The sequence below is a fragment of the Rhopalosiphum padi genome, chromosome 3 (genome assembly GCF_020882245.1).
Source record: "Rhopalosiphum padi isolate XX-2018 chromosome 3, ASM2088224v1, whole genome shotgun sequence".
NCBI lineage: Eukaryota > Metazoa > Arthropoda > Insecta > Hemiptera > Aphididae > Rhopalosiphum > Rhopalosiphum padi.
Window position 1 is genome coordinate 22,946,391 of NC_083599.1, and position 14,542 is coordinate 22,960,932.

The window sequence follows — 14,542 nt, forward strand, 5'->3', positions numbered from 1 at the left end:
GCTTACGCCGTTTACTAAACTATTATAATTTATTTTATTGTACATTTTTAACTTGAATACTGTGTCGTCATTGTCGAATATTATAATTATTTAACATTTTAACATTCCTAAGCTAGAACCTGGAAACGTTTTATTGTCCATTGGTCGATAATACATAAATATGAAATTGTAACGATACAAAACGCTACGCGCGTTTCAAAAATGTTGGTGCATAATAATAATATTACACAACTTGGTTATATTTTAATTCAATTTTGGCGGAAATTGTCTACCTATTATACCTATTAATTCGTCTGCTCATTTACCACAAATAAATTGTTAAAAACATTATTATTATTATTTACACTTTATATTCCTATGTTGCTAAATGTACTGTATACACTACAAAGTCAATGTACTCCGGTGACCGGTATACCAGTAGCGGACTGGCTCAGTAATCAGTATGCCACTATTCTATAGCATAGTGGGCCGGTATCAGCTTTTACGTTTTAGGCCAATAGTAAAGATATTATCTATAATTTATAATAATATTAATTATTAATAATTTATTATTGTATTGGACGTTTTAAGCGACGGCGGCCATTTCTTATTAAAAACTACACATAGACATATAGACATAGTATACCAAATATTAAAATATTGATATAGACATCAACATTCAAAACAATTAAAAATATTTTGTTTCTGCGAACGTATTATCGTTTTATCAGGTATTATATCATAATTATATGTCATGGATAGCAACGTATCTACAAATAAATACAAAATATTGCAAGTTGCATCTTGTAAGACATTGGCTAACGCCATATACCGTGGTAACTATTTGTTAAGAGTAATGAGTATATTGTTCGACATTAGGTTATCTTTAGGTAATGTGGTAGTTTTTAATTGTATTTAATTTTTTCTATATTTTAAATTATAGATATAATTTTATATAATTAGCTTACCGGTCTGGAGCGAAGCCGAATAAGTACTATTTACCCGAGCAGATGTCGAATGAGTTTTGGAAAGAAATGGGAATTTTCAAAATCATTTTATTTATAGTTTGATTCGATATCGATTACTCCAATAAATTATAAACAAAGTGGTATAATAACAATTTCAAATGCGTCGCTATTTAACGGTCTGAACGTGAATACACTTGATGTCTAAAATGTCGACTTCGTACACGGATCTAGATAAACTCATCTATACAATTTCGAGAAACAGGCGGTGTTCAGAGAGATTGAAGAAACCTAACATAATCGGAAAAATATACGTTTTTCAATATATATTGACGGCCGTTATACAATATATTATTACGGTTAGTTGTTACACACTACACACAATGTCAATGGTGTATACCAAACACCGTGTTGAGATGGTTGTCTATCGCTACTTGAACGATTTACACGTGCTCGTCGGCATGGGACCCTGGTGATTTAGTCCCACGAATGGACCATTAATCGGGCATAAATCGGGGGTTATTTTGAGTTTTCCTTGTTTATTTGCTTGCGTGTCAATGTAGAGGTGCCATAGCCCGTAGATCATAAACGATTAATAATAAATCGATAATATGATTATTGAATAATGAATTTCGGGTATGAGGTGGTACAGTACAGACCATATCCAAGATTATGCACGGTAAATTAGACACTGAGGCCTAATATGAAATAGATGTATAAAATAGACATTAAAAAAAAAAAAAAATTAAAATTAACAAACAGCGGAGGAAAAACGGTATTATTCATACATTTTTGACAAAATAATTTTGGCTTTTTTTTGCTAATTGTAGTTAGAAATAGGTTAATAATAATTTTAAAACGAATAAAGTATTACCTGTAGAGACTAAGTAACTAAAGAGATTTGACACTTTTCACCATTACACGTCTACACTTTACGCGTTTTAGATTGATTTTAAGTTAATTGATACCTATCGCGAACCTATTCACATCGTTCTGTGGTTAGTGTCGGCATTGCAGTTTATATAAGAGCTTATAACAGCTTTAAATATTGGAGGTCTCAGATCAGAATCGTTTTTCGTATGTGATGCGAATCATTTGAATTCAAATTAAACTTGTTAAACACGTGTATCTATATTACAGTGATCTATTAAATTGCGAGGTAGGTACACACGACATTTGCACGTGATCAGAGTGACTTCTCTGGCTTTTCTGACACAATATATGTTATTGACATCTGTTAGGTATATAAATATTTATTTTCTTCACAGCGTCAAAACACAAGAGTTTCAAACCTTAGTCTTATTTGTACGGAGGATTTTTGTAATGTATATTTATATAATATATACATAAGTACGTACATATACATATCAAGCTGATATACTATAACAGTATACAGAATATATACTTATATGATGTAGTGTGCATATACACTGCATATTATGGTTGTGATATATAGACATATAGTATTATGTATAATATATTATATTATTAATTCTATTAGTTTTTATCCGACCGCGAGTCGTCGGAATAGTGTATGCGTGGAATGCGGCAACAGTGAATCGCGCCGTTGCGGTACATGGAATCCTGGTCGTGTGGGACGGAAAAAACAATCGACTGGGTGAAAAAACTAGTCTAGTGGGTGAGCTGCGTAAAAAAACGTGCGGACGTTTCGTAACCACACTTTTTTTTTATATAATACGATCGCGGACGAGATGACACTCGTCCAAAGAATCCTTTTTTTGACGAACAACGGACGATCGCAATAATTATTTGGGCGACATTGCCAAATTCAGATTTATTGTATATTTTTGACTATTGATTGAGTGGCTCAAAACTATATCAACTATATACACTTAGTAGGCCTGTAACGTTTTTGAGTACAACAATATGATAGTAATAATAATAAGCGTGAGGAATTTTATGGTTACAATACTTGAAAAATGAAAATATGTAAAAATGAATAGGTTTTATTTTATTCGGCGAAGAAACATTAATTACATTAAAAAAACCATGAACAAAGAAATTAAATTATTTGATTAATCTAATTTTTTTCCTCGATGTAAATTTATTATTTTCGTTAAAAAAAATATATAAAATTGTTTATTTTATATTTTTTTGTGATATTTGATTGTTGATTCAATTTTAAAATTATCTTTGTTCATCATAGATTTATATATTTATTTATAATAAATTCAATTTAGTATTCAAAAATTTGTGCTTGTTTTAAAACTGAAATCACTGCATGTGTTGGAGTACCTATGCTTGTTGTAAAACTGACCGTTATACGTCCAGTGAAAGATTTATAATTCTCCATTGGTAGATCTAAAAAAACAATTTTAAATCTAGGAATAAACCCGTAATAGAGTAGATTATACTATTACGGCTTTATTGCGGACATTGCACGAAAAAGACAGGTAAAACGATCGCTATGGAAAAAGGTATACCGCACCATTAACTGCGTATAATTTTTTTTAAACATTTCATCTCGTTTTATAACAAAAATTGTGGCCTGTTCGTGACAATTTATTTTGGAGTTGCATTTAGGCAATTTGAAATTTTGAACATTCGTTGTCGTCGCGCGGTACCGTTATAGTAAATGTGTATAATAAGTATGAATATAAGTGTATAACTAATATAAGTAGTGTTGCGTCTTGCGTGGGATGCAGAACGATCTACGCACGTGCACTCTCATATCAACGGTACTGTTAGACAAACAAAATATTAAAAGTGTGATTTTATGCCTGCTTGACGCTTCATAAATTGGTCTGAATTTAATATTTTTTTTTTGTGTGTGTTAGAAAGAGTTTTAATTTTAGTGGAAATTTGAAATATTGGAATCTTGAATAGTGATTACAATTTACAAGTTAACGCACCCATATAAACATTTTTTAAACCAAATCTTTAAAATCTAATTGGTGGCTAATATTGTTTTCTATGAATAGATACTTAACGATTAACGACAGTTATAAATAAACGTTTTTCTTAGTAACATTAATTTATTCGACTAATATTTTATTTTTTAAATTTTTATAAACTATTGATTTTGACGGATCTTTGTACTATTTGTGTTTACATTTTGATTTAAAATATCTCTACAAGACTGAATATTATGACTGGCCCAAATCGTTCGACAAATTTCATGTACGTAAATAATAAGTTAAAATAATACGTTTTTGTCGGACAATGGTTTTTAGGTTTGAGCTTATTGTTGGAATGATATTTATCTCTATATTTGAATACCTGTATTATGTCTCCATTAAAACATGAATGACTGTATTCAAAATTGTATTTTTCTTTGTTTCAGATAAATAAACATATCAACAATTTTTTAATTTAAGTTCAGTTGTTAATATGGTGGGCTTAGTTCACAACTTAAAAAGTTCACTTTTACTGCCTGAATAAGTTACAAACTCCAAAAATAAACTTGCATATTAAAAGCTTTTGTTAGGTAGGTATCAAATGTTGATAAAAATTGTTTTGGTTCATGAAAAAGCTTGATAATTTAATTTAAGGTTCCTCATAAGTAGTTCATACTAAATAAGAAAAAACTTAAAAGAATATACGAGTAAAATATTTTTATAGACATTTGAAGTTTAAATCCTTACGAAAGTAGATACTTCAACGAAGAATAACTATTTTAGTTATTTACCGTAATTCAAAAATATTATTCTTGAGGTTTTGAAAATGTTATGTATATTACTATATTATGATTATTATTTTTATACACTTATAATTACGTTTTCAAATCTAATGTTTCGACAAAAATTAGTTTAACTTATGCCAAATAACAAATAGTAAAATAAATTACTTCATTATAACAGTTAGTTTTATATTTTGTGGTCAGGGCTAGGTTAAACTCTTTCAGCGTACAGTGCAAGAAATATTTTGACACCTCTCCCTTTGATCAAATTCTAATTTTGACACCTCTCACGCGCCCTTCTGATTTTGGCGGTCAGTTCCGTCGCACAAATCGATCATATCTAAAGCCGGCTCTACTCGCAGTAAATTGATTTTTCTGTCATTAAGTTAAACAGACTGTTCCTGAATAGAAGTATATTAACTTATAAAAATAATTTGCATATAGTATTTCTTGCACTGATTAATAGGATCAATTAAAATACATAATTGGATAAATATCTAATTTATAATTGTTAAATTTTTAAATGTTTCGTTTTTTTTAAATAATATTATTTATTCTCGGCTCTTCGAAGTTATCGAATCATCTTTCGGTTATTGAATCATTAGATTAATAAACTTAAATATTGCCTAGGATTTAAAGTTTATCCAATAACCAAGGAATACTTATAAAATTATAGTACTACAAACACCTACTTTATACTGGCTATACTATATTTAAATGAACAATTGTAAAATCCTGCAATCACTGCATATTAAAATGATCGACATTCAAGTAGACCTATATGTATAGATATAACTGTATACAAAGTATTGTGCGTGTTATAATATATTATATTATTATTCTAAATGCTAATAAATCATGCAATTGACAATTTGACTTTATCACACATAAAAAACAACATTAAAAATGAATAATTTATTATTAATATATAACATTACAATATAGGTTATAGCCTTATAGGTACCTACATGATTATATATTAACCAGTGTCGCGTTAGCTTAGGTCCCATACTTAAGTAACCGATTCGTAACCATTCGTAACCTTTAGACCTCTAAAACGTGAGGTGTTAAATATGTTGACAGTTTACCAATTAATTATATTTCACTAAAATAATAATAGTTAGGTAGGTATAAAAAAAACAAGGGTTGCTAAGTTTGAACTTGAGACATTTTTGCACCCCTCTAGTTGCGCCACTGAGTAAATTTACCGTGTATCTATATCAAAATTACTAAAATCTGTGTACACCCACCTATTTAAGTAATTTATAACTTATAAGTAGGGCTAGGGACTTCATGTCATAAAAAACCTTAAAATATGCATGTATTTATGCCCGAAAGAATCTCTAAATATGCTATTAAAATATGCATATTTGTAATAAATAATAATAATATTTGTAGATATGATCCATAAATAAATAAATTTGATATATTATCTGAGATAATTATTTTACATATAATACATTTGTTTATTTTTAATATAGTATTAATTACCTTGAGAATTTAATTGAAAATTGAACTATTAGATATTTTCTTAAGTTGGGAATTAAAAACTTACTCATTCATATAATAAATAATTGTCAAATATGCAACTATACATTTTAAATATAAACTCGTATTATAGCTCTGAAACAAATTTCTATATTACTTAGCTATGTTTTTAATGATTATTTAAAAATATGCAAATTCCTAAAAGTCCCGAGCCCTATAGCTACTTATACTTATACGTAAGTAATTATCAAAATAATATGTATCCGATGATACACTCGAGGTATAGAATAGCCGCCATTGAATATAAATGCGTATAATGTACGTCTTTTCATACATTTTATACATATACATACGTCAAAAATGTCCATACTTCATTCCTTCAGAATAGTTATTGGTTTTTGTTCCGTTTTAGAAAACAGATATGGTGAAAGAGGATAACGAACTTGAAACGGAATCAAACTTTCGTCGCCGACGGAATGCTATTGGCGTCCTCGTTCCTGGCCCTAGCTCTGTCCACGTTGTACTTCAACCACAGATGCAATACAGGTATAACACTAAAAACGCTCAACGTTTAATTAATTAAACCTTGCAAATGCTGCAATTGCATAACGATCGCAATCGGTACCGAATACTACCGATGATAAAATAATTATAAGACTCATAGCTCGTAAATAGGTATATGCATATACGTGGGCATATAGTAATGCAAATAATTAAATCGAGTTATATAAAGCTAAGTGAACACAATATCATCATGCTAGAAATTAATAATTAAAAACGATAATGATCTATTTAACATATTGATTTTAAAGTTAATATCGAAAAAAATATTAAATTGATTCAGTTTCAAAAAATGTATTCTATTTGTTTTAATTAGTACATGAATTATATTATTAAAAGCATAATATGTTGTGACTATAGTGTCTATTTATGTATAATATTATTTAGGAAACATATATTTGTAATAACATTGATTATTTTTATGTAAAACTGTGTATACGGCGTAATTTATGTACAAAACCACGAAAACCAAAAATGTCAAAAACATTTTTAATATCAACTTAATGAATTATTTTTAAATTAACTAATAAAAGCTAAATATGATTTCATCTAGTTAAACTAATTAAGTTTTTAAGTTGAACAAAGTTTTAATTAAAAAACTTAACTATATAATATACATATATTTACAATACGTTTAAAATAAATGTAATTTATATAAAATCTTTCAGACACACATAGTACATTTATATTGCAATGATAGAGTACACAAAATGGAGTACTGAAATTATGTCCATAGAATATATATTAATATTATGATATTTCATTATCATCTTATTATTATAATATAATAAGACTCGTAAATATTATGCGTTGAAAATAAGCTTACTCGAGTTTTTACCTATTTACGAATTGCAGCCCATGTTTTTTTAAATGCATACTAATTAAAAATATAAAAATAAATATTTTATATTATAAAACTTATTATTTAATTTTACAAAGATCTTCTGTAGAATTATAACTACAGATATGTTAAATGTACAATTAAAAATTCAATTATACCTACTGTTATAACTTTTAACCAAATTTGTATGTTCACAGAGAGCCTTCCATCGTTATCAGCTATAAATAATGGTTTGATTGAAAAATTAAGAAGTAGAAGGCTGTTTCAGAATAAAGAATACGAAGAAGAAAACATATTCTGTTTTACTTCCGGTTGTATAAAAGCTGGTAAACATAATTTATATTTGATAGGTACAATGTTTATTTCGTTTAATTGATAAATATAATTTTTTTTTTTTGTATTTATCAATACATCATCTCTGTATAACATGATTTATATGAAAGTATAAATAGTATGATACGGAAACTGTTTCACATTATTTTAGCGGCTTCCGTAATCAACAATATGGATCTATCAGTAGACCCTTGTGATGATTTCTATCAGTTCGCATGTGGTAATTTTATAAAATACACTATTATCGATGACGATAAACCGTCGCATACGACATTCAGCATTGCAAGCGATATACTTTTGAACAAGCTGCGAATGATCGTCACTGAGCCCATTCAGTCAAATGAACAGAAACCTATCAAAATGGCGAAATTACTGTTTAAATCGTGTATGAACAAAGGTGTAATGATCGAATATTTATAATACTTAATATCATACAGTCATCTAAGTCATTTAACGACTACCCATATATATATATATATTGTTGTATAATCACCATATGAACTTTATGTTAACAGAAAAAATCGAAAAAGATGGCTTGGCACCGATGAAGAAATTATTGAAAAGCCTTGGTGGATGGCCGGTGCTGGAAGCCGATAAATGGGACGATGCGGAGTTCACGTGGAAGGACAGCGTGTACAAGATTAAAGCAGTAACGGGCCACAGCGTTGACTACTTCATCCGATTCTCCATTATCACCGATTTAAAAAATTCTACGCTGAGAGCAATTGAAGTGAGCTGATCCACATAATAAAACAATATTATTCAACATCAAAAAAATAATATTTTTATTATTATTTTCATTTTAACTGGTAAAAAGTCAAAGGGGCTAAGACAAATTTGAGGGTTCACTGACGCGCAGTGTATATTAATTACCGAACAACCGATAGTTATAAAGAATTCGATTACACAAACGCTATACTTAGTGTTTTTAATAACCATTTAGTAATTATAATAAATTAAATTTTTATTTTTCGGTACAAACGAAATTTGAAAACAAAAATGTTATTTATTTAAACGGGCGAACTCTGCAGTTACAATATTATTATATACATACGTCTATGATTTACATAATATTTTGTTATTAAATTACAGATTAATCTTAAGTATAATACAACAGTACACATAATAATATAATTGATAAATCTACAGGTTAAAGTACCTATATGGCTATGTATAAATGTGATGTTGTGACGATTATGATTGAAATAATTCACTAAAAGAAAAACATTAAAAATACAAAAAAATAAAAATATATAACAATGAAAAATTAACTTAATGTTATGTTGACATAATAATATGAAATAATAATAAATTATATAATAATAATAATATAATACATAATATTTATACAGCCAAAAGATTATTTAGGTAATAATTAAAATCATTTAGTGAAACACAGGAAAACAGATCAGCATTTAAATCATTTACAAGTTGCATTAATCTATTTATAGGGGCATTTTGACCATATTTTGAACGTTGGAGTGGCACATAAAAAGTAGAGATAAAGCCCCTCTTTGTCCCCTTATTAGTCATCAGTGACACTAATGAAAATTCTATTTTCCAATTCCAAACGATAAACAGAAGATTAACACATTCTATAATATTGACATGAAATACAGTTGTTAGTTGTTACAAATAAAATCTGTCAAACTAAATGTTTGATTTTTTTGATCTTTTTAATTCGTTTTTTGTGGTGACTGAACAAAAAGGAAATATAAATATATTATATACTAATCACTAATCATTAGTGTTATTATATTTTTGTAGTTTAATTTATTTTAACTACACATTTCGCCTAATTAAAATGTTGTTTCTACGTTCATGAAAAGTAGTAAAACTTTCGCTTAGCCCCTTCGGCTTTTTACCACTGCGTGTAATGATATGACGACATTGTTTGTACCCGACCGAAATTTCAGCTGGATCAAGCGTCCTTGGGACTTATGGGTACTGACGACAAAACCGTGTTAGGGTACTTTAAGTACATGGTGGACATCGCGGTGCTGTTCGGCGCTGATCGGCGAAGGGCTATCAAGGAGCTGAAAGAGTCGTTAAACTTCGAAATAAAATTGGCTAAAATATTGCTACTAGCAGAAGAGCGCCGGGACATCGCTCAGCTGTACAATCCGATGAAAATCGCTGATCTAGAAAAAAATTACCCGAGCATACCGTGGAAAGAGTACCTGGACAAATTGTTGGACCCGTTGACCGTACGGCACGACGACATTATAATTGTAAGCTCACCGAAGTATTTATCGGATCTCGAAGTCCTACTCTGCAAGACGCCCAAAAGGTAAATATTATACAAATAAATATAATATATATAAATTATAAATATTGTACGACTTCGGGTAGTTTACTCGTGTTATATATTGTTTTTATTGTCGAACAGTATATAATTAAGAGGACTTAATATTATTATTTTCAAATTTTCAGTGTAAAAACACTCGAATAAAAGCGATTACTTATTTTATTACATATTTACATTGGTTTAAGAGGAAAGACTCCAGCCCAAGCCTGGACATTCCCACGATGTTCTCACTTTACAACAACAACAATAATAATAATAATAATAATTATATAATATTATTTATTATATCCTATATATTATATTACACATATCATTTATTTAATATACTATCTATGTAAACTTTTGTAAATAATTTATACTATCAATTGCAAAAAAAAAACTGCATGTAACCAATAAGTTAGACGACTGTAAAGAAAACTTTATAATAAAAAGAGAAAAGATACAATTATTTAAGTGATTACTCAATTTTTTGGCGAAGGCGACACAGGTGCTCGTTTTTATAAAAATCAATATTTTAATATTTTTAACTATAAAATTTAATATAAATACCCTCTAAATATTATTTATTAAAAAACGAATGCTTAGTTTTTTCAGAATATTATACTCGTTTTATTTCTGTATAAAGCAGTACCTAATAGCTGATGATTTGTGTCAATATGTTTTAAATCGACAATCTGTAAATAATTCTCGTAATTATACTTATTGAATAATAGTTTAACATTTTCTCTAAATACTATTAAAATTGTCTGTATACATTTGATAAAAACGTCTTAAAAGGTACAATATTTAATATGATTTTGAAAGGGTCCAAGCAAATTACGTGATTTGGAGATTTACCGCGGAGTCCGTCAGTTATCTGACTGAAGATTTGAGAAAAAGACAGTTGGAGTTCATCACCGAGCTAACCGGTAAGACTGAGAGGGAACCCAGATGGAAGGAATGCGTTGGTATTAGTTCTGAAAGATTTTCATTGGCCATTGGGTCGTTGTACGTCAGACGGTTTTTCGACGAAAACATTAAAAAGAACGCTTTAGAAATGGTGAACGGCATTAGGGAGGAAATGTACAAGATATTATCATCAAATGATTGGATGGATGACGAAACACGGTAAAGTTCGACGTTCGGTTCATACATATATATTATACCTACTCAACGCTGTTGACGATAAAAGTAACTTTGTAAATCTTATTGTTTTTGTTTTAAATATTACAGGAAAAATGCGTTAGACAAAGCAAATTCGATGACCAGTCACATTGCATACCCAGATGAATTATTGGACGACTGCAAATTGAATGCATTTTATAAAAATGTAATTCATTAAATTAGACATAACTAGAGCGAATAGAGGAGATTCGATGATATACCGCGATTAAAACCTTTTAAAAATTGTTTCTGTTATGAATATTATTATGAGTAATCGGTTAATAAATTATGTATTGTGATTTGTTCTTAGCTTGAAATCAACGAAAAAGACTTTTATACGTCAATATTAAATTTGACTAAATTTGTCACTGACTACAACTATTCGAGGTTGAGACAACCTGTTAATAAATCGGATTGGATTACTCACAGTAAAACGGCGATTATAAATGCGTTTTATAGTTATGACGAAAACAGTATCCGTAAGTAATAGGTATTACAATATTATATACCATACGCGTGTTGCGTATATATTATTAGTATATCTACTTAATATTATTCAGTGTCAAATCTCGTGTTGTCTTTTAATTGGTGAAAAATAAAATTCAACTTTAAAAGGTTATCCATCTGAAATATTTGGTGGTACCTTTTAGCACGAAATCACTGTATAATATATTATATAATATATAAAAGCTTACATTTTTTTATTCGTACATCGTATAAATATTGTCCATGTTAGTGTTTGTAGTTAATGAACAATGTGCTACAAAATAACTACAGAACAAAAACACCTGTAATATTATAACTAAATAAAAGCATTAAAAGTATATGAAAATAAAAATAAAAACATATAGACCACAGACAATAATTTAAAACGATGAAGACCTCCCCACACAATACACAAAAAATAAATTATACAAAAAAATAATTGAAAATCTCGTCACAAACAATCATTATCTAGACACCTAATTTATGTTAGATAACCATTTTATTTAAATAGAAGATACATAATTAGATACTTTATATCTAAACGATTTGATAAGAAAAATAAATATTTCTATTTATAGTTATACACTGTCTACTTCAATAATTTTAAAATGGATTTTCGCCTAATACATAAATTTTAATTGCAAATTGCCTTGACTGTACATAAATATAGTGATTATTACGACCGTAATTATATAGTACTAGTTACTGTGATATACCTAAACGACTTAAATTTTCAGAGCTACCCGCTGGTATCTTACAAGGCGCGTTCTTCTCCAGCGATCGTCCTCGGTACATGAATTACGGTGCCATTGGATTTGTAATTGGTCACGAAATCACCCACGGTTTTGATGACCAAGGCAGAAAGTACGACAAGCGGGGTAACCTACTGGACTGGTGGGCGGCGGAGACGAAAAAACGCTTCTTGGAGAAGGTCACGTGCATCATCAGACAGTATGGAAATTACACGTCTCAAGAAGTCGGTCTTAAGGTGTGTGCGTACTAAAATAATAGTTTCTCGAGACAACGTTTTTACGTATTTCGAGGTTGAATATTTCGTTCGTTTAAAATATTGTTAATATACTTTTCGTCGCGGGTTTCTATTAGGTACCTACCTATATTATTTAGCTATAAAGACCTTCAAAATTCGAATGACTGCGTTGGCCAGGTTGGCCTAAAAAAGCATTCCGTGCGTATATATACTATATCTGTATAGGCATTTTTGCAGCTGAATTCGAATCTTTTTTCCAGAATTAAAATCGGCAACACGTAAGCTTACCATTAAATTTCGTCAAAACTTTATTAGGTCTTTTGAACTAAACATAAAATTGACGGAAGTACCGCGCGGCCGCTTATTAAGCCGTCCCGCATCACTCGCGGGCCTTAACCGCAATCGGCCTCGACCCTTGTGAACCTATACATAGCTACGACCCGGAAAACGACTCTAACGATTTGTTTTCCGCAGTTGAACGGCGTCAACACGCAGGGCGAGAACATCGCGGACAACGGTGGCCTGAAGCAGGCGTACAACGCGTACAAGGTGTGGAGCAAACGACACGGCGTCGAACCGCGGCTGCCCGGGCTCCGAGACTATACGCCCGAGCAGATGTTCTGGGTGAGCGCCGCCAACGTGTGGTGTTCCAAATATCGGCCGGAAGCACTCAAGACCGAAATCACCGCCAACTCCCACTCGCCCGACCGTTTCCGGGTCATCGGCCCGTTCTCCAACCTGGAAGACTTCAGCAAAGACTTCCGGTGTCCGCTGGGCTCCAATATGAACCCGGTCAAGAAGTGTCAGGTGTGGTGAGACCACCGTCCACCCGCCGACCGTAATGATATTTTATTATTATTATTAATACTATTACTATTATTGTTATTATTAAAAGTGGTACCCGTGCGAAATTAAAATAGCATTTTAATATTATATATGTGTGTGTGTTGTGTGTATTAAAAAAAATATCGTCACGGGCGTGTGCCTTACACACATACTATTATCATTAGTACAATAATTATAATATCATAATGTACAGACCTAAAATATTATTGTTATATTCCTATTCGAATACACGATAAGACCTCTCGTCTTCACCACGTTTCACCCACAAAATATTCCCGTCGAAGACTTATTGACTCTTTCATCTCTCACGAATCGCCCTCGGAGTATTTTATGTTTAGTTTATATTTTATTAGTGTAGTACCTATATTCTGTTATTTTTTTTACCTTTTTTTTAATATATTAATAATATTTACCAGGCCAAAGCATTTGCTTGTTTTTTTTTTTTTTTTTTTAATTTTATTTATCTAAATACTAAATTCAGATACCACAAATCTCTATAATTAGTATTAGTAGTATTACTCACCAACTAGTTTTAAATTTAATTATAAGCAAAGTGGGGGGGGGGCGCTAAAATGTTGTTGCCCACGGGCGCCAAAATCTTAAATACAGCCCTGTGCCGTCCTCATTTGAATTGGTCGCATCAGGGCTTGACCCGACGTCTTGTTTTACAATAGATAGTCGAAAATCCAAATTCCACGTATAGTGTCAATACACGTTAGTTTGTACGGATAATGGTATTATAAATACTTACATATATACTTAGCACTCATCGGGTTAAACTGCGGACAGCGCAGACGACAATTAAAACTATAATTGCACCTAAAAATACCTATATCATCAGCTATTAGTCTGAATGCAGTACTAATATAACGATAATATAATATTGAAGATAACTATTTACCAACATACCTATCTATAATTTTATTATAGACGCCAATATAACCAACACCGACCATTTACGAAT

At 30.3% G+C, this 14,542-nt stretch overlaps 1 protein-coding gene across 1 annotated transcript; it reads left to right on the top strand.

Annotated features, from left to right (window-relative positions):
* Nucleotides 1-1,569: 1,569 nt before the first annotated feature.
* LOC132924915 (neprilysin-2-like) lies at nucleotides 1,570-13,548 on the top strand. Its single transcript, XM_060989356.1, has 11 exons — nucleotides 1,570-1,623; nucleotides 6,504-6,618; nucleotides 7,672-7,800; nucleotides 7,959-8,204; nucleotides 8,323-8,537; nucleotides 9,724-10,097; nucleotides 10,920-11,222; nucleotides 11,328-11,424; nucleotides 11,569-11,737; nucleotides 12,482-12,732; nucleotides 13,207-13,548. Exons 1-11 carry the CDS (start codon nucleotides 1,570-1,572, stop codon nucleotides 13,546-13,548), a joined length of 2,295 nt encoding a protein of 764 aa, XP_060845339.1.
* Nucleotides 13,549-14,542: the final 994 nt, after the last annotated feature.